Raw genomic sequence first — 21,743 nt, forward strand, 5'->3', positions numbered from 1 at the left:
TGAAATCTTGGCAGTGAAGGTAACAAGGAAATTAGCATCCGCAATTCCTTCATGTAAAGTTTGATAATGCAGAGGACACCCAAAAATTGAAAGGATGCTTTTCTCCTACTGCATTCTAGCTTCCCACTAAAAAATGGCCCACTCATAGTGGCTCAGAGCTTCAAACCTCCTCAAATCCCCAGCTCTGTCCGAATGATGGGACTACACCTGCTGTGTCACAAATCAAATCAAACATCCGTGACACAGCACAGTGTAACGTCTCTTCTAACCATTTCTTTCCTTTAGTCAGCTTGGTCAATGTGGTCTGGGCTGTTGGATGCACAGTCCTGGAATATCCTGCTGTTATTTGTTCCATTTTCCCACCTACATGATAAAAATGCACTCCTCCAGCTTTGGGTTCATTCTGATTTTGTTTTGGTTACTGAAAGTTGGGTTGGTGCTTTCTAAAATGAGATCGACCTTCAAAGGGAACCAGAGAAGGCGAGATGAAACAGGAATGGAGGCATGTACGAATAAAGCACACAACTTTATTCACGAAGTTGTGAGTATGACAGTGATGCAGAGTATATGACAAAGGAGTGCAGTGAGTGCTGCTTGCAACAGGAGCGGGGAGCAGGTCAGGGTCACAGGCACAGCAGCGTGGAGCTGGCAGGGCCACCTTCTCCTCTGCACAAGCACATGGCACTCAGCCCACCAACACACACCTGCTCAGTTTCATGGGGAACACAACACAGCTTTTCAAAAGGAATTCTTCTAAATATTTGCTTTCATATTTCTGAAAGGGGAGGGAGGACAGGAAGAACTATATGCCTTCGAACATTTGAAAATATTCCATAAACTCAACTTAAAAATGAAAGAGCTCAGAGAGCTTCAATGCAGAGCTGTTGGCAACTCACGGGAACCACACACATCATTGGACAAGTCTGTACATAAAACCCCAAAAGAACATCAGTTTTGCGGACAATGGTTTCCTCTGCTGTAAAGAAACATATGTGTATATGATCAGTAAGCAGCTCACATCTTCCTGAATGTCAAAGTCTACATGATTGTCTCCGTCCACCTTTGGTCACTGGGGTCAGGAAGTGACTCATGGGAACTGGACTCTTTGGAGAAATGCTTTTGGGAAGAATTTTATTGAATAACTGTCACTCAATTATACTAAGCTTCAGAAATTGTTGGATGTGTTTAATTTTGCTGTGTATATATTCATTGCTTAGAAAGTTTCTTTCGGCTTAAACTGACCATTTCCCCCTTTCTTTTTGAGTTTTCCATGATTAAACTTGCCCAAATAAAAACATAACAATCCATATGCAAAGCGTATCTGTCACCACCTCCCACTGCTTCCTGGACAGCAAACAAAAATAAACAGTGATTTTTTTTTTTTTTTTGTATTTTAAAAATGCCAAAGTGACGGTTTCTCTTTTTCCTAACACAACATAGTTGAATAGTTCCCTTATAGTACATCATTGCTATAAGCTGGTATCACTGCAAATCTCAAGTCCCAAATAATCTCTTTTTCTGGATAGAAAGTTCTTCAAAAGGGAGCACAAAAGAGCAAGCTTTGGGGCATACTGACAAACACTTCATTGGTTAGAATAATTTTAAAAATCAAATAAAATTGAGGCTGGCATAAGGAGTACAGATGAAATAGCTACCAGAAACACAGAAGAGGTGATTAACAACTGAGACTGCTTCAGAGGACACAGGAGGGTTGATGAGACAGTCCATTTTCCTTCCACCATCTTCCATGGTATACATGGAAGGAAAAGGGTTCTGTGAGCACCCAACCTGGTGTGACCACCTGTCCCTTTGACACATGGGAGGACGCCAAGACCAAGTTAGCTTTAAATGGTTTTTAGAAAGGATTACTTAGTCAAAAGTGGTTAATTTGAATTTTTCAAACTTGCAAAAGCACATATATTTGATATAATCATCTGAGAAGCAATTCTAGAAAAAAAATGTTTGCTTCGATGTCTAAATAAATCCAGTGAAAGTTTTAGAAACATTATCAGCTAGATATCTCCGAGTTAGAGTTGACTGATAGACCAGATTGGGATGGAGAGGGTGAGAACTGAAAATGAACTTCTCCAGCCTCTGCCCTAGAAGAGGAAACTCAGCTTGGAGATGACAGAATTGGGTAGCAGAGTAGATGCTAGAGCCCATGACAGATAGAAAACTACCCCCATTAAAAAAAAAAAAAAAAAAAAAAACTCATTAACTCTAGTTGATCTCTTTGAGGTTTTGAAGAACAGGCAGTTTATGTGAAGTTATTGAAGAAGTCATATTAAGAACATTTCATAACTAACCCCAAACCAAAATGTCGATGCATAGCTAGCTGTGCAAGTTTCCAAAGGCTCTTCCTATCTCCTAAGAAGTCATACAGAAAGACTATAAGATAGCCTGGATTTTCTTGAAGAAATTTTATAAGAACTGATTTTCATATCATCATAGAGGCCTCTTTTACTTCATGCCATCAGTATGCACGTAAGAGTCCCAAGGAAGGCAAATGATCCAAAACGTAGCCCTTTACATATGCACCAGGGAAGCCTGCCATATATATAATTCCCCTCCTAGGGTGAACAAGCTCCATTAGTTTGAGTGCGTTAATAACTGGAATTTTCATGTGTAGGTACAGGGTGGGGTGAAAGCAGATAAGCCCATCTCGTGTGCTGTGACCTGGAAGGATGTTTTGAGGACAAGCATGCTGAGCCCAGTTTAACCAAATGGACAGGCATTACAGCCCACATAATTCGCTCTGGCAGTTAGCAGAAACCAGGCTGCTCCAATGACCAATCCCTCCAGCTACAGCCTTCTGCTAGGAAATGGAGTAGGGGTCCGCATTACAGTTTCCAATGACCCCTCCGCATTACGGTTTCCAGTGACCCCTCCCCAGAGCAGAGCACTACTCCGCTTGCACACAGGAGGCTACTGGTGCTTTCTGGCAATGCATTTCTGCAAGGTGCAGTTTAAATGAACTCATATAGTATTCAATATGGAAAGGAACTTTTCTCCTCAAGTTGGATGCAGAACTGAGTTTAAAAGATACAAGGAAAGCAGGGTTTCATTAGTGGGAGCTGACTTAGGGTTCAGTTCTTTATCGTTGCAATCTTAGGTAGGCCCCTTAACTCCTACTCTCTATAAAATAAGGAAGGGGGTTGTCCCAGTTTTCAGTCTAATGTTCCCATTCTATGACAGACCCATATCTTCTTTATGAAGATCAAGGAAGAGGAATTTTAGCAAAACTACCTGATTATGCCCATGTTTCCTAAATACCTTAATTTTTCTTATATTGACATTTGATCTGCACATGTGTGGGTGATAATTCATTAATCAATGTAAAACATGGGGGCCCTTTATTAGTTCCATAATGAAAAATAATCTTCCACCAGCCAAGTGCTGGGACCCATGTGGCCACCAGTTACTGACAGGTAAGAAAATATGAAATGCACCATCCTCTCTGTCCCCACACTTTCCAGAGTAAAGCAAGGACGAGCACACCCAGGCACTGTGCCAAGGCTGCCAGTGCAGGAGAGCCTGGAAAAAGAGGATGAGAGAGACGGGACAGAAAAAGCATGGAATAAGCAAAAGGCCACTGAGACATGGAAGGCCCAACTGCAAACTGCAGCCTGCCTTCCAACCAAGCAAGAGCTGGTCTCATCTGCTCATGGCCACCCTGTCAGAGCCATTTGCTAAATGTCAGTAGGTCCAACACACACACACACACACACACACACACACACACACACACACACACGAGAACAGTCCTCAAATATTCAGTGCATAGCACTGAAACGCTAGGACAATTTAGATTCCTTCAGTAAGTGCACAGGAGGATGCTATAAAACAGTGACAGTGTTCATTTCAGCCCTGAAATGACAGCAGTGAGCTACATATCAGAGGCTGCAACACAGACTCAGAAACTATCCTACTTGCTCCTTTACCACCGGTGTCAGAGAGAGAGCTTGTAAGCCTAATACTTGGTGCCAGCAAGAAGGCCTTCAGAACTTTTGTTCTCAGTGGCATATGAAGGTAAATTCAAATGCTTTCTTCTTTGGCTTTAAAACAGAGCTTAAATTCTTAAGCAGAGCCCCAAAGCATGACAATAAATATGACTTAACGTCCTGGGTGTGGAGTTACACACTCTCCCTCATCTAACTCACGTAGGGAATCATGATGTGGTTTTATATGCACACATGTGTTGGTGAAATCCTAGGCTTAAATTTGAATCTAGTGTTGCAGTCTGAGGGGCTCTCGTGAGATGTTCTGACCTCCATATCCCACCTCATCCTTCCTTGATCCTGTTATGAGCTACATCAGCACCAACACTTTTCCATGAAGGAAGTGATGTTGGGGGCGCAGTTTAGCCACACTCTTGTTCTTGAGTCACATACACTTGGTGAAAATGTCTTTGGAAGCTGCAACACCATAGGACAAACATTTGAGTAGAAATTAAAAAGCACATGCACACTCACAAAATTACTCTGAGTGAGTGAAACCATGCGCGCACACACTCATGAAGTCAACAGAGCTGGGCAAGAAGAAAGCTGAGAAGGCCAAATTAAATCTGTTTAAGGGACTCTACTTTGGAGTTGCAGAGATTTAAAAGAGAAAAACATGTCTTTCCTTAGCCTATTACTGAAAGAAACCTTAAAAACCAACAGCATGGGCTTGATCTGATTCATAGGATGCCAGGGAGACAGCAGAGGACAATGATGGAAGGACTGGAGTCAGTAGGACATGGGACTTTTTTTTTTTTTTTTTTTTTTTGCCAAGAGTGATATGGCCTCTGGGCAAAATCACCTAATGGCACGCCACTGAGCCAATCTCTAGGCAATTTGTGTTTTTCCTTTCCTTGCAAAGGTGGAGCTCAAGACAGCTCCTGTCCTAGGCAGAAACCAGAAACCAGGCTTGTTATGGGAAGCAGAAAGAGTTAAGAGAAGATTCCCTTTCATTCCTGTTCCTTCTCTTTTGCTTTTGAACAGTTTTTAAATATACTAATAGCTAAGTCATTTGCCAACCAGGTCCCAGCTAACGGTAGAGAACAAGGAGCTTGTTAAGAATTAATTTAGCTGTTATTCACCCCATTCAAACAGAGCTGCCCTGTTCCCTGACCTGCCCTGTTCACCTGCCAGAGCGCAGACGCAGGTGAAGCAAGATGACACCAGTCAAGAAAGGTGGCTGTGAAATCACTGCCGCCACATGACAGACCCCTCACTCTTCCTTCTTAGCCACAGCGCTACACAATAGATATATTTATACTTTGAAATTATGACAACCGATTTTTCCCATGTGGCATCCTAAGGGCACTTGCTGGCTCTTATCCGTACGGTCAGCACTACCATTGGAGCACAGGTAGAGGAAAACAGAAGAAGAAAACAGCGCAGCTCCTGTTGTGTACATAAGGTCATGTGAAAAGGTCACATGTGGGCACTGCTCTGTGTTTCGGAACACAGAAGTTTCTACCCCATGCTTCTTGGCAAGTGTTACTCTTGGCTGGCCTGATGTTGGACTCGTGGGTGTTTTCACCAGACTTTCTCTTTTTGGTATTGCTGAGCGATGATAGCTTGCAAATTCTCCAATTGAGTTTGGGCCTCAATATGACATCCTCTGGGGTACCGCCACGGTCAGTCCTTTCTCTAATTGCCATTCAGAGTGGGAACTTAGAAGAGTTTTGCTTTTTTCTTCATGTCGTTGCGTCTCCAAAGAGGTAACTTGTCAAACTCCTGTATGGACATTCCAAAGATTTCCCGAAACACTTCAGGGGCTAAGTGGCGCTGGGAAGAGGAAAAAAAAAAAGAGCAGCTGTCAGTCCTGATGGCCACACGAATGGCCTTGAGAGTTGCTCTATAGTTTATATGAAGAGTCATTCTGAAAAACAAGGCAGGAAGATGGGAGGAGCCTATCTCTGATGCTTGTGACGTCAGTCTTCCTTACCCGGGCAGGCCAGGTGAGGAGCCCTTCCCATCAGATAAAAGAGCTGGCAGAGTATCAGTGGGGATTATAACAATAACACTGACTGGTGATGGGACACAGAGAGGTGATTTATTACGTTAGAGACAACTCCACTCCAGGTCCTCGGAACGTTGAAAAGATGCAGGGAAAATGGAGTATCGCAATAGAAAGCCAAAGAAAATGACCTCCAGCATGGTCCCTGGGGAGTCCCGGGGCTTCCTCCTGGCTGAGGAATAGGACGTAAGGTAGATGCCTGTTCTACTGAGAAGACTTCCCATCTGTTATCCCCCCTAGACAGTTCCCCCAAGATCCTGGAGCCTTTATTCTCTGTGCTGGCCTGACCTCTATGCCAAGGTACTGCCTTTTGTCAGGAAAAAGTAATCACTCCTTCTGAGACTGGCAGCCAAGGTTTTTCTTAATTAAAATCATTGGGATGGAAAATCATAATACAAAGATTAGTCTTCCATGTCTAAGGGGTTCTTGGGTTATGTGTACCCAGATAACCCTTCAACAAGGAATGTGGAAACAGTCAAGAAAGAAACTTGTCCAGTATAAATCTCTCTTCTGAGAGCCTTTCCTGCTCCCACAGCCCCCCATGAACTGAACCCCAACTTAGGGAAGATAAGGATCTGAGAATATCTCAAGAGAAATAGAGATTCCCATTCTGTATCACTAGCCATAATTATAGCAACATGAAGTTTCAAAGAAAATGACTGAGGTCATTCTGTGTCTCTGGGTCATTCTTCTTCTTCTTTTTTTTTCTTTTCTTTTTTTTTTTTTTTTTTTTTTTGAGATGGAGTCAGGCTCTATTGCCCAGGCTAAAGTGCAGAGGTGTGATCTCGGGGCTCACTGCAACCTCTGCCTCCTAGATTCAAGCAATTCTCCTACCTCAGCCTCCTGAGTAGCTGGGACTAAAGGCACCCACCACCATGCCCAGCTCATTTTTATATTTTTAGTAGAGACAGGGTTTCACCATGTTGGCCAGGCTTGTCTCGAACTCCTGACCACAAGTGATCTGCCCACCTTGGCCTTCCAAAGTGTGAGGGTTACGGGTGTGGACCACTGTGCCCACCTCCTGGGTCACTCTTCTGGATATTACCAGGCATTTTTATGCTGATCTAAGTGTAAACTTGTATTTTTTTTCCCAAAGTTACTTCTTAGTTCTACCTACGACATGAGGGCGACTTTTTTGGTTTTTCTTTTTCACTGAAGAAATAAAACATTGCTTAGGGGAGAATTGGGGGAATTGCATAGGGAACTGCAGTTGGGACCGGATTTTCCTGTTTTACCTCCAGCCTGGTTCTGTCCACCTCTCTTAGGATTTTGTTTCGCCCTCTGTTGGTCACCATGAGCATTTCATATGGAAATATCTGAGAAGAAAGAAAACACCTCTTCTAGAACACCACAGTCCATTTTATTAACAAGCAGAATCCACCTAAAATGTAGTACTCCCAAGACAGAGCCTCCAAGAGACTACCATGACAGAATCTGAGTGATGGGTCTTCCTCCCGCAAGGCCAGTGGAAGCTCCAGTTTCCAGGGGACAGGGACAGAATCTTAGACATTCTCAACTCTCCACAGGGGTCTCAGGTAGCACTGAATTTTAGGAGGGCTTCGTTGAGTGGCAGAACACTAACTTACTATGTGCTGGGATGAAGGTAAACATCAGAAGATAATGGAAATTACAGGCACATGTTTTTGTTTTTGTTGTTGTTGTTGTTGTTGTTGTTTGTTTTTGAGACAGGGTCTGGTTCCGTTGCCCAGGCTGGATGCAGTGGTGTAATCACAACTCACTGCAGCCTCGATCTCCTGGGCCTAGGTGATCGTACTACCCCAGCCTCCTGGGTAGCTGAGACTATAGGCACATGTTGTTATGCCCAGTAATTTTTTTGTTGTTTTAGTAGAGATGGGATTTTGCCATCTTGCCCAGACTGGTCTTGAATTCCTCAACTCAAGCAATCCACCTGTCTGGGCCTTCCAAAGTGCTGGGATTACAGGCATGAGCCACTGCACCCAGCCAAGGTGTTACTCAATGCTGTCACAGGGCAGGGTGCCTCTGTGCTGGAGTTAACGATCTTGTTCCATGACTAGCTCATGGATCCATGCGGGCAGGCAGGCCCAGAAGCAATGCTCTGGCAACTGACATACTGAAATAAGCCCTGGTTATGGTCATCCGGGAGTACAAGTGCTCGCACAGCTCTGAAGGAACAGGGTGCTCTGGAGCTAGGGTGGCCAGGCATCCCAGTGTGCCCAGGACTGAGGTTCTTGAAATGCAGGGCTTTCAGTGCTGAAACAGGGTAAGTTCTGGCAAACATGGACATGTTGGTCACTCTGCAGGGAGTAGTCTGTGCCTGCTCCTCTACTGGATATGCTGTGCAATGCACATGGCAGAGGCCAAGGAAATACCTCAGTCATAGGGAGAGAGGGACTGGTACCTCACTGTGAACACACAGCACCATGCCCTGTAAGGGTTGAGCCTGCTGACCTGATGTGGGCAAGGTGCATGCTCATGACATGGCTCGCCAGAACACACCAGCCTATAACACTTTGAGAATGAGGAAGAGATAAAACATCAAATCTGTTTAGGGTGTTAAGTCATTCCCATACGAAAGGAAAGAGAACAGCTGCACTTACCTTCGGCTCCAACATGTTGGGCATAGACACTCCTCGGTCCATTCTCATTGCAGGCATGTGGCCATCTGGAAGCGTCTGCAACAGAGATGCCGGTTCGAGGTGGGGCATGAGGTAACCTGGGAGACTGAAGGGAGCACTCTTCGGCTCCCAACTCCCTGGTGGGTCTCCAGTCCTAACCACTATTTCATTTGTGTCATCTAGATGACTATGTAGTTTTCGAAATGAGATTCTTGCTGAATAAGAGCAGGAACACAGCTCTTTTGCAATCAAGTTAGGGAGAGATCTTGGCTTAACAGCTATGGATGAATTCCTGAATTAGGCTCCATGAATGAAAGTATATGGTACATTTAAAAGATGGCCAAGTCTATTATTGTTATTTTCTTATCTTTAATCTTGACTTTCTCCGCATTTTTCCTCTTTTCCTATTCTCTATCACATTTTTTGTTTTGTTTTGTTTTGTTTTGTTTTGTTTTGTTTCACAAGATTTAGATTCTAGTGAGAAAGGAATGCAATGAGAGCAAACTGCTCTCCCCTGTTGGCTAAGACATAAGTGTCTTTTCATTTGAGAACATGCAGGAGAGGGGTGGACTAAAGTTCTGAGAGATTATAAGTAAAAGAAGAAAAACTGTATATGAGCAGACCCTTGATACTGGTCCACTTCCACCCCAGAGAAGACTCTCCAAGTCCAAAGCAAGAGAGTCCCCTTATACCTGCTTGGCTCATGGGCGGTATCCCCAAGGCCTACTGGGACAGCATGACCCAGGCAGCAAGCATGCTGGGGCCAGCAGTTTGGAATGGAAAATGGCTGTTCTGCTGGTGTGGCCAATTCAAGAAAGGCAAAGTGTTCCATACCTGGTAATCTGAAAAGGAAAGGAAAAGAAAATATCATAAGGAAAAGGTCATGGCAAAACATGGAACCATTAATAGAGAGACTATATTCTATTGAAATTCCCAACATATTCTCCCTATAAACCATGTTCTCTTTCTGCTCCCAGACTCTGCACGTGTTATCCCATCAGCCTTCCTGAAGCCAGGAAATGCCTGCTCCAGTGTGAGTTAACAGTTAAAACATCCTTTTCCCGTGGAAGCTTTTGCTGACCACCTAAAGGTACTTACTGCTTCCTTCTCTTGGGGTCTCTGATCATAACGTTCATCACACAGACTTTCTTTCTTCCTGCCTTATGTATTTTGAGGGCAGAAGCCACATCTCACTTATTGTTGTACCTCTAGTTCCTTTTTTTTTTTTTTTTTTAAAGAGACAGCATCTTGCTCTGTCATCATAGCTCACTGCAGCCTTAAATTCCTAGGCTTAAGCAATCCTCCTGCCTCAGCCTCCCAAGTAGCTGGGACTGCAGGCATGTGCCACCAGCTAGTTATTATCTATATATTTTGTTGGTGGTGGTAGAGACAGGCCTCACTCTGTTGCCCAGGCTAGCCTAGAACTTCTGGCCTCAAATAATCCTTCCGTCTCAGCCTCCCAGAATTTTGGGATTGCAGGCGTGAGCCACCATGCCTGGTGTCTAGGTATCTGATAAGAGTACTAAGCACCTAGTATGAGCAATGAATGAATTCTCGCAAACTCATTTCTTACAGTTTGATTTCATTAGTCTTTGAAATTATGTAAATTATTGCCCTATTAGCTCACAGAAGACAGATGTGAGCCAACTCTAAGGATGCAATGCAGCGTGAACACAGCCAGTATACTTGACTCTCATGAACCTCAGCCTTGAGGGCAGACGTGGCCACGCTCTGCCTGGCTATGGGAGTCTCACCTCGAACTCCCCCGCTGACATCCCCGTAGCTGTTATACTGAGCGAAGTCGGTAGAAACAGGCTGAAATGAGGAAAAACAATTATTAGAAAATCTCCATAGTGATCGTTTTTGAGTCAAGTGAAAAGGAAGGAAGGGTTTACAAAATCCTAGGAATTCTTCACAAGCTAAATTCCGGGACCTTGATCATTTTTTTCCCTATTATTCTTCTACTGCTACGACCTCTCTTTGTCTTTGGTAGTATACTAATGCCACTGCTCAGCAGGCTCTTCGTAAGCAGGGATCTCTTGCTGATAAATAAAAATGCATTTCCCTACATAGTTACATAATTATATTCTAGCTTTTGTAAGGAGGATGGCTATAATACACATTCTTGTATCTTTTTACAGCAGAGATAATGGCTCAAATAATTACTTTTTGTTTCATCGTAAAAATATTTGCCATAGTTTTTACAATACAGTTTTCCCTTAAGCATACACAGACCATTCCTTTATCTAAAGTTAATTTCTCATTCTCCCCACAGAAATATTTTATTTTGCCTGTAACTCAAACTAACTTACCAGGTGAACCAGGGAGGTTAAAATTTTCATTATGTTCCAACACTGAAATCAAAAGTCAGACGTATGCAGGCAATACGTCAACACTTCGACCAGGGCCGAGGCAGGAGTAAAGCAAAAAACAACTAATCAGGAAGAAATCTTACCCGGTGAAGCCCATTTCTTCCATAGCCAGGGAGAGATGCAGTTTTAGATGAGGGAATATGCGAAGCTGAGAAATAAAAAAGTAAAAAACCAATTGTTAGGAAATCAGAAGTTCAGAAGTCCAATTTTTTTTTTTTTTTTTTTTTTTTTTTTTTTTTTTTTTTTAAACAGAGTCTTGCTCTGTAGCCCATGCTGGAGTGCAATGGTGTGATCTCAGCTCACTGCAAACTCTACCTCCTGAGTTCAAGTGATTCTCCTGCCTCAGCCTCCCAAGCACCTGGGACTATAGGCACACACCATCATGCCCAGCTAATTTTTGTATTTTTAATAGAGATGGGGTTTCACCACGTTGCCTAGGATGGTCTCGATCTCTTGACCTCGTGATCCACCTGCCTCAGCCTCCCAAAGTGTTGGGATTACAGGCGTGAGCCACCGCGCCCAGCCCGAAGTCCCAGTTCTTTAATGAAGTTGGCAGTCTCTTCTACCTCACAGAATAGAAGATACCAAAAGAATTCAAATCATATTGGGCCCGAATGTTCAAAAATTGCCACCATATTTGCAAGGAGTGAGTGAACAGTGAGATGACGAAGGAGGGAAGGCCGGGTCCACACAGTTGAGTGGGTGCTGAAGCGAGCAGCGCTTCCTACAGCCCTGGTATGGCGCTAAGTGTTCAGCATGCTTTATTTCTTTGAATCTTCAATATAACCCTAATAACACTATTATTATTAGTTCCATATTACAGAAGGATAAATAGGGGCTAAGAAAAATATCTTGCCAGAGGTTGGTTAGATTCTAAACAGCTGATGAGGATGTAAATCAGAGATATCTGAATACATTAGCCCACGCCCCAGTGGATACGGTAGCAGTAAGTGAACTGGAGGTCAACCCTGTATGTTATCAAGCTCTACCAGCCAACTACAGCTGGACTCCTGGGAGGCCTGATATAGAGTGTCAGTTGCATGGAAGCCTCATAGGCTGCTGGGCTCTTGCAGGAGCAGCCCTGGGCTTGAATTCCGCTTCTGCAACTTCATACCTCTGTATCTCTGGACATGGTGTTGAATTTTTCCGAATTCTTCATTTCTTAATCTATGTAGGTATAATGTTAAACATTCGTATAGAGCAGAATCTCAGAATGAGAAGAAACTCTTGTAAACCACCGAATCCAAGATCAATGCCAGTGAGGCATCTATGAAGGGTAGCAGGAATTCCAGGTAAGGGTGTGGGCTCTAGGGTTATAATATGTGGACTTCTAAATTCTAGTCTTGCTAATTATTGGCAATGTGACATTGGGTATGTTAACTCAATTTCTATACTTGTCTCCAGATTTATAAAATAGAGATGAAAATGCTGTAGTTGCTAATAACAACCACATCTACTTTATTGGTATGTTGTAAACATTAAATAAAATGTTTAGCGAAAGTGCTTGCATGGAGTGAACATTAAATGCATTTTGTTTTGTTTTGTTTTTTGAGAGAGTTTCGTTCTTGTTACCCAGGCTGGAGCACAGTGGTGCGATCTTGGCTCACCGCAACCACCGCCTCCCAGGTTCAAGTGATTCTCCTGCCTGAGGCCTCCTGAGTAGCTGGGACTAAAAGCATGTTCTACCACCCCCAGCTAATTTTGTATTTTCAGTAGAGACAGAGTTTCTCCATGCTGGTCTGGCTGGTCTTGAACTCCTGACCTCAAGTGATCCGCCTCCTTGGCCTCCCAAAGTGCTGGGGTTATAGGTGTGAGCCACAGTGCCTGGTCCTAAATGCATTTTTAAAGGGACTCTTAGAGGAGAAAATTATTTTCTGGCTCAGAATACAGAAGAAATCTTGTGGGTTAAGAGAGAATTGGCTTATGACAAATAGAGGCAGGGGAAAATACACTGATAAGACTGTTTCAGCCCAGGATGTAAGTCACCTTCTTCAAAAGTATCAAAAACACTGTTCATTCTCAGTTCTTGTATTGAAGGTTTTTTTTTTGGAAGGAATTTTACTCTTGTTGCCCAGGCTGGAGTGCAATGGCACGATCTCAGCTCATTGCAACCTCTGCCTCCCAGATTTGAGGGATTCTCCTGCCTCAGCCTCCCGAGTAGCTGAAATTACAGGCACCTACCACTATGCCTGGATAATTTCTGTATTTTTAATAGAGATGGGGTGTCACCATGTTGGCCAGGTTGGTCTTGAATTCCTGACCTCAGGTGATCCACCTGCCTCGGCCTCCCAAAGTGTTGGGATTACAGATGTGAGCCACTGCGCCCGTGAAGATATTAATATAAAATCATAACACTTAGAAAATGTCTGTTCATGTTCTCTTAAACAAAAAAAGCATCATGTTTTCTAGAGGATTTCCTCTTACTGCTTCCCTGGGAGATGAGTGTTCTAGAAGACAAACCTAGTACATGGGGATTGGCCTTCATGGATTGTGAGAACCTCCAAGGGCTCCCCGGCTTCTAGAAGACACAGAGTGGGTTTCCCACACTTCCTTTCCCAGGGAATACTCTGTAGGTTCCACCATAAGTGAACAGTCAAGGTGGCTTCCTTGCAGGCAGGTGGCTGGCTCTCAAATCAGGGAACGTTGGGGGATTTGCTGCTTACCTGAGTTGATGGGTGAATCATAGCGACTGGCTAACAGAGATGACCTTTCTCGGCTCTCTTTCTCCATCTCTTCTTTCAGTATCAACTGTCCCAGGCCTGAGTTAAGCTATTCACAGAAAAAAGAAAAACAAAACAAAACAAAAAAAAAGAAAAGAAAAGAAAAGAAAAGAAAAAGCAAAGCCTGCAATTACTTTCATGGAACTGCAGTTTCTTTTTAGCAGATCCCACAAGAAGTTCCTCAGGCTGGAGGGCCTGAATGCAAGTGTTCCCAGAGGCTGGCAGCTCCTGAAGAGGTAGGTCAAGTTTGGGACCCTAGACCCCCTTAGCCCTTTCCATTTCAAAGCTCCATTTCCCTATGTCAGGCTCTACGTTAGAAGAATGTTTTCCTTCCTCTGCCCTCCCTAAAGAGCCAGGAGACCTCAGAAGGCATGTGTGAGTGTGTGTGGACTTTTGAGGTGGAAATGGGAGACTGGGGGTGGTATTCTTTAAAAAGAAGTTGCCTTGATTTGTTTAAAAACAAGAAATAAAGATAATACATGCTCATTTTACAGATTTTGGAAAATCTAGAAGAAAAGAAGAGTAACCCATGATATGTCACTCATAAATAACACACATCTTTTGATTTGTATCTATCTAGTATTTTTGTATACATACATATAAAACTGAGATCATACTATAAATGCAACTTTGCATCTTTTGACTAATATCACGTGCATTTCCTATGTGCTTAGAAAACATCATGTCCAAGGATTCAGTAGCCTCCTGATCGGTAGGAGAGTTTATAACTAACTACCCTTGTGGGCTGCTGTAGGCCCTTGCTATAGAAAAGAGGAGCCCTTCATGCTGGCAGTTCCTTTCATTCCTTTTCTCCTGGCCCATATCCTGGGAAAAGACTTGGAGCAATGTTCAATCCCATAATCATTCCTTCAGCAGAGCCTGGATGGACACCATGTTGCTCTACTCGGTTCTCCAGCAGCCTTTCAACACGCGCACTGCACAACCCCCCATTCGGCCTCACTTTCCTTCCCACAAAAACCCAAGCCTTCCACTTCCCTCTGACCTCCAGCATGAGTGCCATCTCCTCTAGAGCCCAGCACGTACTTTGTCATATTCTAGTTACCATTAATAGACACCTGTCTTGTCTTGCCTACCAGACTTCAAGCCCCTTGAAGACCGGGACCACTTCTTGCCTATCTAGGTGATTTGTATGTAGCAGTCATTCAAAAAAATATAGACCTTATGTGACTGGAATGGAAGACAGCAGCAAGGTAGTTTAAGGACAAACCTTCATTAATTGTTCTTCTTGAAGCTGCCGGCGTCTCAGAAGTTCCTCATCATCTTCCTCTCTGCCACTAGATCTGCGTCTCATGTCAGGTCCTAATTCCACAGCAAAGACAACTTCTCACATCAGCCCCAAGACAATGGAATCTTAACGGGCTAGTCCAACTGTGTTCAATTTGTTAGGCTGGCAAGGTCAGCAGTGGTCTTTAACACTTTTAAGCAAATAACGCAAGAAAAAAAAGTGCCCGCCACCAATTCAGCTACCCACTGGTTTCTCAAGAAAAGGGCCCCGTGTGGCAAGCCAGGTCAATGTCTGATGCAAGGAAGGCCCGAATTTGGGCCTCCCAAGTAGCCTGCTCAATCAGAAATGGGTTTGTTGTTGCAATTGCACCTAAGTCCACTTAGTAAATGGGAAGGGCATCTCCAGTTGTTATTTTGATGTCTTTGAAGTCAATTTCCTTCTTCCCTTCTTTTTTGAGACAAGGTTTCACTCTGTTGCCCAGGCTGGAGTACAGTAATACATTAATGGCTCACTGCAGCCTCTACCTCCAGGCTTAAGCAATCCTTCCACCTCATCCACCTGGATAGCTGGGACCACAGGTGTATGCCACCACACTCTACTGATTTTTAAATATTTTTTTACAGACATATGGTCTCTCTATATTGCCCAGGCTCATCTCGAACTCTAGAGCTCAACTAATCTTCCTGCCTTGATCTCCCCAAATGCTGGGATTACAGGTGTGAGCCACCATGCCCAGCCTCAATTTTCAAATAGAAAGAAATGCAAACATATCTACATACCAAGAGATAGGTAAGAGATCATTGTTTTGTGTTCAAATCTTGTAGTTTTCTCTTTTTCTGAATATTTACAATTTTATGGTACTATCACGCTCTCTTCTATGACTAGTAAATTCAATAGAAAGCATACTTTTACTATTTATTTCAAGAAATGGGTCTCTAAACTTGTCTTTTTCTCATCCTTTGAAAGTGGTCACAAAAGAGTTTTATACTACTAGGTAAATAATCAGCATTAATTTGGCTACAATGTTACTTTGGAGCAATACAGCAAATTGTATGCAATTTAATTTTTTTACCTTTCTGGAAAAGGGGAGACAGAGAAAGAAAAGGAGGAATCTGTCTGAATGGTTGGGAAGTTAAGATAATTATTGTTTTTCCTCAATTGCTTGGATTACTCTGGCTGTGGGAGGAAACAGGAAAGTCTGCTAATCTAATCAAAATAAATAGTCTTAGTTTTCAGCATTTTCCTTTCGGAATCTGAAAGAGCTTTAAATTATTAGTGATAATAAATTCAACAACCAAAACTTAATTCTTCCTCTTTCCAAAATTTAGCTGCTTTAATGTCCCCAGTAAGGAATTTACTGAACTAACACCCTCGAGGCCTCAAGAACTTCCTGGGGGGCATGGATTGGCACAGAAAAACTGAGGGTCGGCTCTTAGTCCTTACGATTATGATGTCAGCGTGAAGTTTCCCTCTTTAGTTTACGCTAATGAAACTCAACAGACACAAGTTTGCAAGGACTAGATAAACTTCCTTAACACAATGTATAGAACACTCATAAATAATAAAGTTAGGAGGTAGATTTTTCTTAAATTCTTTCTATAAATATCAGCTGATTTAAAATCCACATGTATTACTTGTGAAAGATATTCCAAAAATAACTTGATAAAAAAAAAAATAACACAATGAAGATGAGAACATTTTGGAAAATTGAAGACCTTTTAGGCTGTCAACAAAAATGTAGTGACATCATATCTTTGTAAAGCTGACTCACTTAATTTTCAGTATTAGCTTCTGGGTTTGCTAATACTTCTTTTTAGGCCAAGTGAGTTCACTACTGAGAATATACTAAAGACAGAGACATAATTGGAAAGCATAAAGCAAAGAATGGAACAGCTGAAATATGACGTTTTAGCACAGAATTCATGAATATGGTAGATGTAAAATCACACAACTTCACATAAACAATATTTCAGAACACCCACTTCTCTGCAATAGCTCTTTTTTATGACGGAGAACAAGATCTCGCAAGAAGAATGAAAGTGTTTCAGTGTTAAGATTGGTTGTTAAGAGTTATAACTACAACCCAGAAATAGTCTAAAACAAATTCAACTGAAAGAAGTCATGCTTCTACAAACATTCGGTAAATTTACCCACTAGACTAATTATATAGAACGATGTTCTTGCCGTAAGGCTTTGACTCAATTATGCTCAACAGAGTTACTCATTTTGCGGTATTAACTCTGAGAGTCCATGCAAACCATTGGTTTTAGACCAGTTCTGGATTTCAGTGGGTTTGGTTAGACCAAGACTCTGGTGGATGTGTTTTTGTAACTTTCAAGTGTTCTGTACACAAGTGAATACCACATTAGTTCCTTTTTGACTATGCTACCTCATGGTCATACTTTTCTTTAAAATCTTCATGATAGGATACATTTTACTGCATGTTTTAAAGCATCTCATCTTGAGCTGTCCTAGCAGTTTGTCTCTTTGGTATAGCTGTGACAGTTGCATACCTACGGCAGCAAATGAGGGGGGACCAGGCCAGTGGTCCGTCTCAATCTTTGGTGTCTCGCTGGGGTCTGGTGCCTGGGCTGCTGGGAACTTGGAAAACTTGATGATATCTTCTGAGGACTTGCTCTGGGCTGCCAAGGCAGCTGCATCTAGATGGGAATCAGGGGTTGCTTAGCTATTGGTCTGTAAGACAATGGTGCTACAACCCCATTTACATAGTTTTCTTGCTCTCTGGCAAAAGTTTCAGTTTCAGAAAGTTCTGTTTATTACCATTATCCGTTGCTCAGTCACTCAGAGGTACCTATTGACAAGTCAACTCATTTCCCTTACTTCACAACAGAAGCAAAGCTTCATTCTACACATGATCTACATCTGAAAAACCCTATTTTAGAGCTGTGCTGCCTAGCACTGGCTAGATGAGGCTATTTAAACAAACAAACAAAAAAATTTAATAAAATTAAAATTCAGCTCCTCAGTTTCACTAGTCATATTTCAACAGCTCAGTAGTCACATGTGATTAGTGACTACTGTACTGGACAGGGCAGATATAGAACATTTCCATCCTCATAGAAAGTTCCAGTGGACAACACTCTAGTCCTAGAGTCATTAGTAATCTAAAATTAAAGAGTTAAGTTGAAAATAGGATGCTGTCACTTAACTGCAGTTGTTAATCATCAGAGGGTTGGCTGGCTTTGCAACTTTGGGCAAGAAGCCACAAATATATTAGTCCAGTTCATTCTTTGTTATTATCATTATTTTAAGACAGAGTCTCACTATGCCGCCCAAGCTGGAGTGCAGTGGCATGATCTTGGCTCACAGCAACCTCTGTCTCTTGGGTTCAAGTGATTATCCTGCCTCAGCCTTCCAAGTAGCTGAGATTACAAGCCTATGCTACCACACCCAGCTGATTTTTACATTTTTAGTTGAGGCAGGCTTTCTCCTAGCCAGACTGGTCTTGAACTCCTGACCTCAGGTGATCCACCTGCCTTAGCCTCCCAAAGTGCTGGGATTACAGGCTTGGGCCACCACTCTTGGTCTGGTCCAGTTCATTCTAATCTTTATATGCTTTACATATATATATATATATATATATATATATATATATATATATGTGTGTGTGTGTGTGTGTGTGTGTGTGTGTGTGTGTGTGTCCTTGAGTCCTAGGAGAAAAGGAAATTAGAAAATCCACTTTCAGCTTGAAAGAATTTGGTATTGAAACTTCTGTTTGCCATGCCTACTCATTGTTTTGTTCAAAGGTCTGTGCACACAAGTGAGTTATCCAGCTTGAAAACAACAAAGTCAAACTAGCAGCAATATTAGCTTACAAAGTTCTTAATGGCCATGCTTAGAGGAGGAGTCACCGCATAGAGCCCCGAATCTAACCTACAGCGATGGAGTGAAACCAGTCAGGTTAAATGGACAGACCCTGATTTTGGCTAATTTTGCAAACTGGCCTGGGATGTTACTAAACATTTCAAAATGTATTTATAATGCCGTAAATAACTTTTTTCTTCTGGGCTTACATTATTTTAAAATCTGGAAATAACCTTTTGAATCTCCAGCTCTAAGTCCTCCATTTTTCTAGTAACCTTCCGGGTCTCAATTTGCTTAAAAACTCAGCCAAGGTCACCCAATAAAAAGGGGTAGTCTTTTTCCCTTCCTTGGAGACAGAATCTAGCTCAAGTTGCACAGGCTGGATCCTAACTCCTGTACTCAAGCAGTTTCCTCACTTCAGCCTCTGAAGTAGCTGAGACTCTGGATGTGCGCCACTGTGCCCAGTTTAGGAGGTAAAGTCTTGGCCAAGCATGAAACAGTGTTTCTCTGAATCTGTAACATTATGAGACAAAAAATTCAGCTTGGAAAACACTACATACAAAATCCCCTTCTTAAAGATGGATAAAACATGTTAGCATATGAGAAGTTCTCAGTTCTGCACTGTGAAGAACAAGTATGGCTTTATTTAAAATCTAGCGTTTCTCAAATGCATCAGGGCACAGACGTGAGTTCTGGGCATAAGAACTATGTCTTTGGCATGGAATGGCTATTTTGCAAAAACATCCTTTGCAAAGCACTGCTCTGGCTAGGCTATTTTTAATTAATGACAACAGACTGAAAGACTTCAGTCAAAGTAAATATTATGAAAAGAAGTCAATTAATCCCTTCCAAACAAATAACCTAACACTGTCCAATCTCCTTAAATTTTAGTTATTTGATTGTTTTTCTTCAGAGAGGTGGACTTAAAGATAGGATTTTAAAAGTCTCTAAGTTGACAAATCAAACTCTGATACTTTTATTCTTAAATTAACAATAGGATGACTTTGAACAGTACTTACGCATTAGAATTGATGAAGTCAGTAGTTAAACATTCATATGTTAATGGGTGTGTGGTAAGACAGTAAACCATAAAAAAAAAAAAAACAATGTTAACAAACTTAAAAAGCAAGCGTATGGTTTAAAAGCTCAACAAAAAGATGAGAAAAAAATCATAGCTCTAGAACCACTGCGATACATACATATCTCTTTGTCTTCCTAGGATTTTGGCCTAAAATTTGTGCATTTCCAACATTATTTGATTTTCATGTCATCGTTTTGTTTGTTTGTTTGCTTGCTTGTTTTCTTTGCAATGGAGTCTTGTTCTGTCACCCAGGTTGGAGTGCAGTGGTGCCATCTCAGCTCACCACAACCTCTGCCTCTGGAGTTCAAGCAATTCTCCTGCCTCAGCCTCCCAAGTAGCTGAGATTACAGGCATGCACCACCATGCCTAGCTAATTTTTTTTGTATTTTAAATAGAGACAGGGTTTCACCAAGTTGGTTAGGCTGGTCTTGAACTTCTGACCTCAAATGATCCAGCCACCTCAGCCTCCCACAGTGCTGGGATTAGAGGCTTGAGCCACTGCACCTGGCCTCATGTTATTCTAATTCTTAAGAACTCATGAATGTCAACTGGATTCTTAAGGCAGCCTTCAAATTTCCAGGCACAATTTGTGTGGAATTTCCTGAAATCACCTGAAGACCAGCTTTGGCTCTTTTCAAAAAGATTTATGGTAGATATGTCTATAGAGACTTAATGATGGTGAATGAAAATGTGATTTACATAAAGTCATGTAATTTCCTGAGTTAAAAAAAAGGAAAACACAATTATACATGCACGTTAGTGATTCTTAGTTTGCAGGAAGTTCAGAGACAAACTAATCTAACTGTTTTTACAGAAAATGGAAATACAGAGAAATGACATCACAGAGCCATTTAGGGAGAAAGTGGGACCAGGGCCTCGATCTCTGCGTTAGCTTGTACCCTGTTCATTTCACTGTGCAGACATCTTCATGCCCAATAAGAAACTGGAGACCTGGACAGCCATGTTAATGTAGGCTCAGTCAAATTAGTTTTTCTAGGTGGCTGGTTTTCACTAGTTTAAATTAGTCTCATCAAACTTATTTTAAAGGGTGACCATATTTGATGGCCAAAAAAAAAAAAAAAAAAAAAAAAAAGTCTCACTAGGATGTTTGTGAGTTGCTGTGTGACCTGTACTTCCCCTTCTCTAGGAATGGAATGACACATGGTTTGATGGGCTCAGAAACAGGTTAGAAGCTTTCTAATCAAGCTAAGTGCTCTCCATCCAGGAAAATCAATTTCACAATATTTATATCTTAGTAGACCAGAAAGGTGTAATTATGCTGGACACCCCAGTTTCTCAAAAGCAGCAGCAGGAAAAGACTTTCAGAGGACAGCAAGGAGACGTTCAGCTGACTTTGCTATTTAAAAGCTACGCGGAGGAAAGTAGGTTTTACCATGCTGTTTGTAGATGGGTGGTTTTCGGTAAATGTTGATCCCTTGATCTGCGGAAATGAAAAGCAAAGGTGTGTGATTATGGGAACCAGTTCAGCGATGGGAAAAACAGATCAATCAAGGGGCAAATCAAACTGAAGATCTTGAACAAAAATAACCCAGAAGGTTAATTTCTGTATTACAAAGATTGAGTTTATTGGAAGAAAAATTATAATAGAAATGAGCAGCTTACTATAGACAAGTGTTATGGAAGCCTTTGTAATACATCTTAGGATATATGAAGATATGATTAACTCATGAGCCATTTATTTGAAATACACACTTCACTGAAAGTGGGATTAAAACAGGAAGAAATACAAGCAGTGGAGGTACTCTTATGGTGAGAAAGACATAACCAGTTTGGGGAAAACCCCAAATTGCTACTGTCTAGAAATTGAGCCCCCAGTAGATACCAGTGGCTCAATTTACTTTTCAACTAATGAGTGGAACAGTGGAAAGCAATGTA

The 21,743-nt window shown here is 42.0% G+C and overlaps 1 protein-coding gene across 21 annotated transcripts in view; it reads right to left on the reverse strand.

Annotated features, from left to right (window-relative positions):
• Positions 1-507: 507 nt before the first annotated feature.
• ABLIM1 (actin binding LIM protein 1) overlaps positions 508-21,743 on the reverse strand; it is a 403,495-nt gene continuing 382,259 nt past the window's right edge. For 8 of the 21 annotated variants that reach the window (XM_074382929.1, XM_074382916.1, XM_074382918.1 and 5 more), the window contains 7 exons: positions 21,241-21,288; positions 17,455-17,601; positions 14,924-15,015; positions 13,639-13,744; positions 11,059-11,123; positions 10,358-10,418; positions 8,692-9,445 (listed from right to left, as the gene is read on the reverse strand). In XM_074382929.1, the coding sequence (XP_074239030.1) occupies positions 9,327-9,445; positions 10,358-10,418; positions 11,059-11,123; positions 13,639-13,744; positions 14,924-15,015; positions 17,455-17,601; positions 21,241-21,288 (638 nt within the window). In that variant the 3' untranslated portion in view covers positions 8,692-9,326. Of the gene's footprint in view, positions 5,775-7,241; positions 7,323-8,585; positions 8,661-8,691; positions 9,446-10,357; positions 10,419-11,058; positions 11,124-13,638; positions 13,745-14,923; positions 15,016-17,454; positions 17,602-21,240; positions 21,289-21,743 lie in introns of those variants that run through there. The other 13 variants (XM_003922180.4, XM_039464994.2, XM_074382930.1 and 10 more) reach the window with 5 other exon arrangements.

Source organism: Saimiri boliviensis, chromosome 12 (genome assembly GCF_048565385.1).
Source record: "Saimiri boliviensis isolate mSaiBol1 chromosome 12, mSaiBol1.pri, whole genome shotgun sequence".
In the NCBI taxonomy this organism is placed as follows: Eukaryota; Metazoa; Chordata; class Mammalia; order Primates; family Cebidae; genus Saimiri; species Saimiri boliviensis.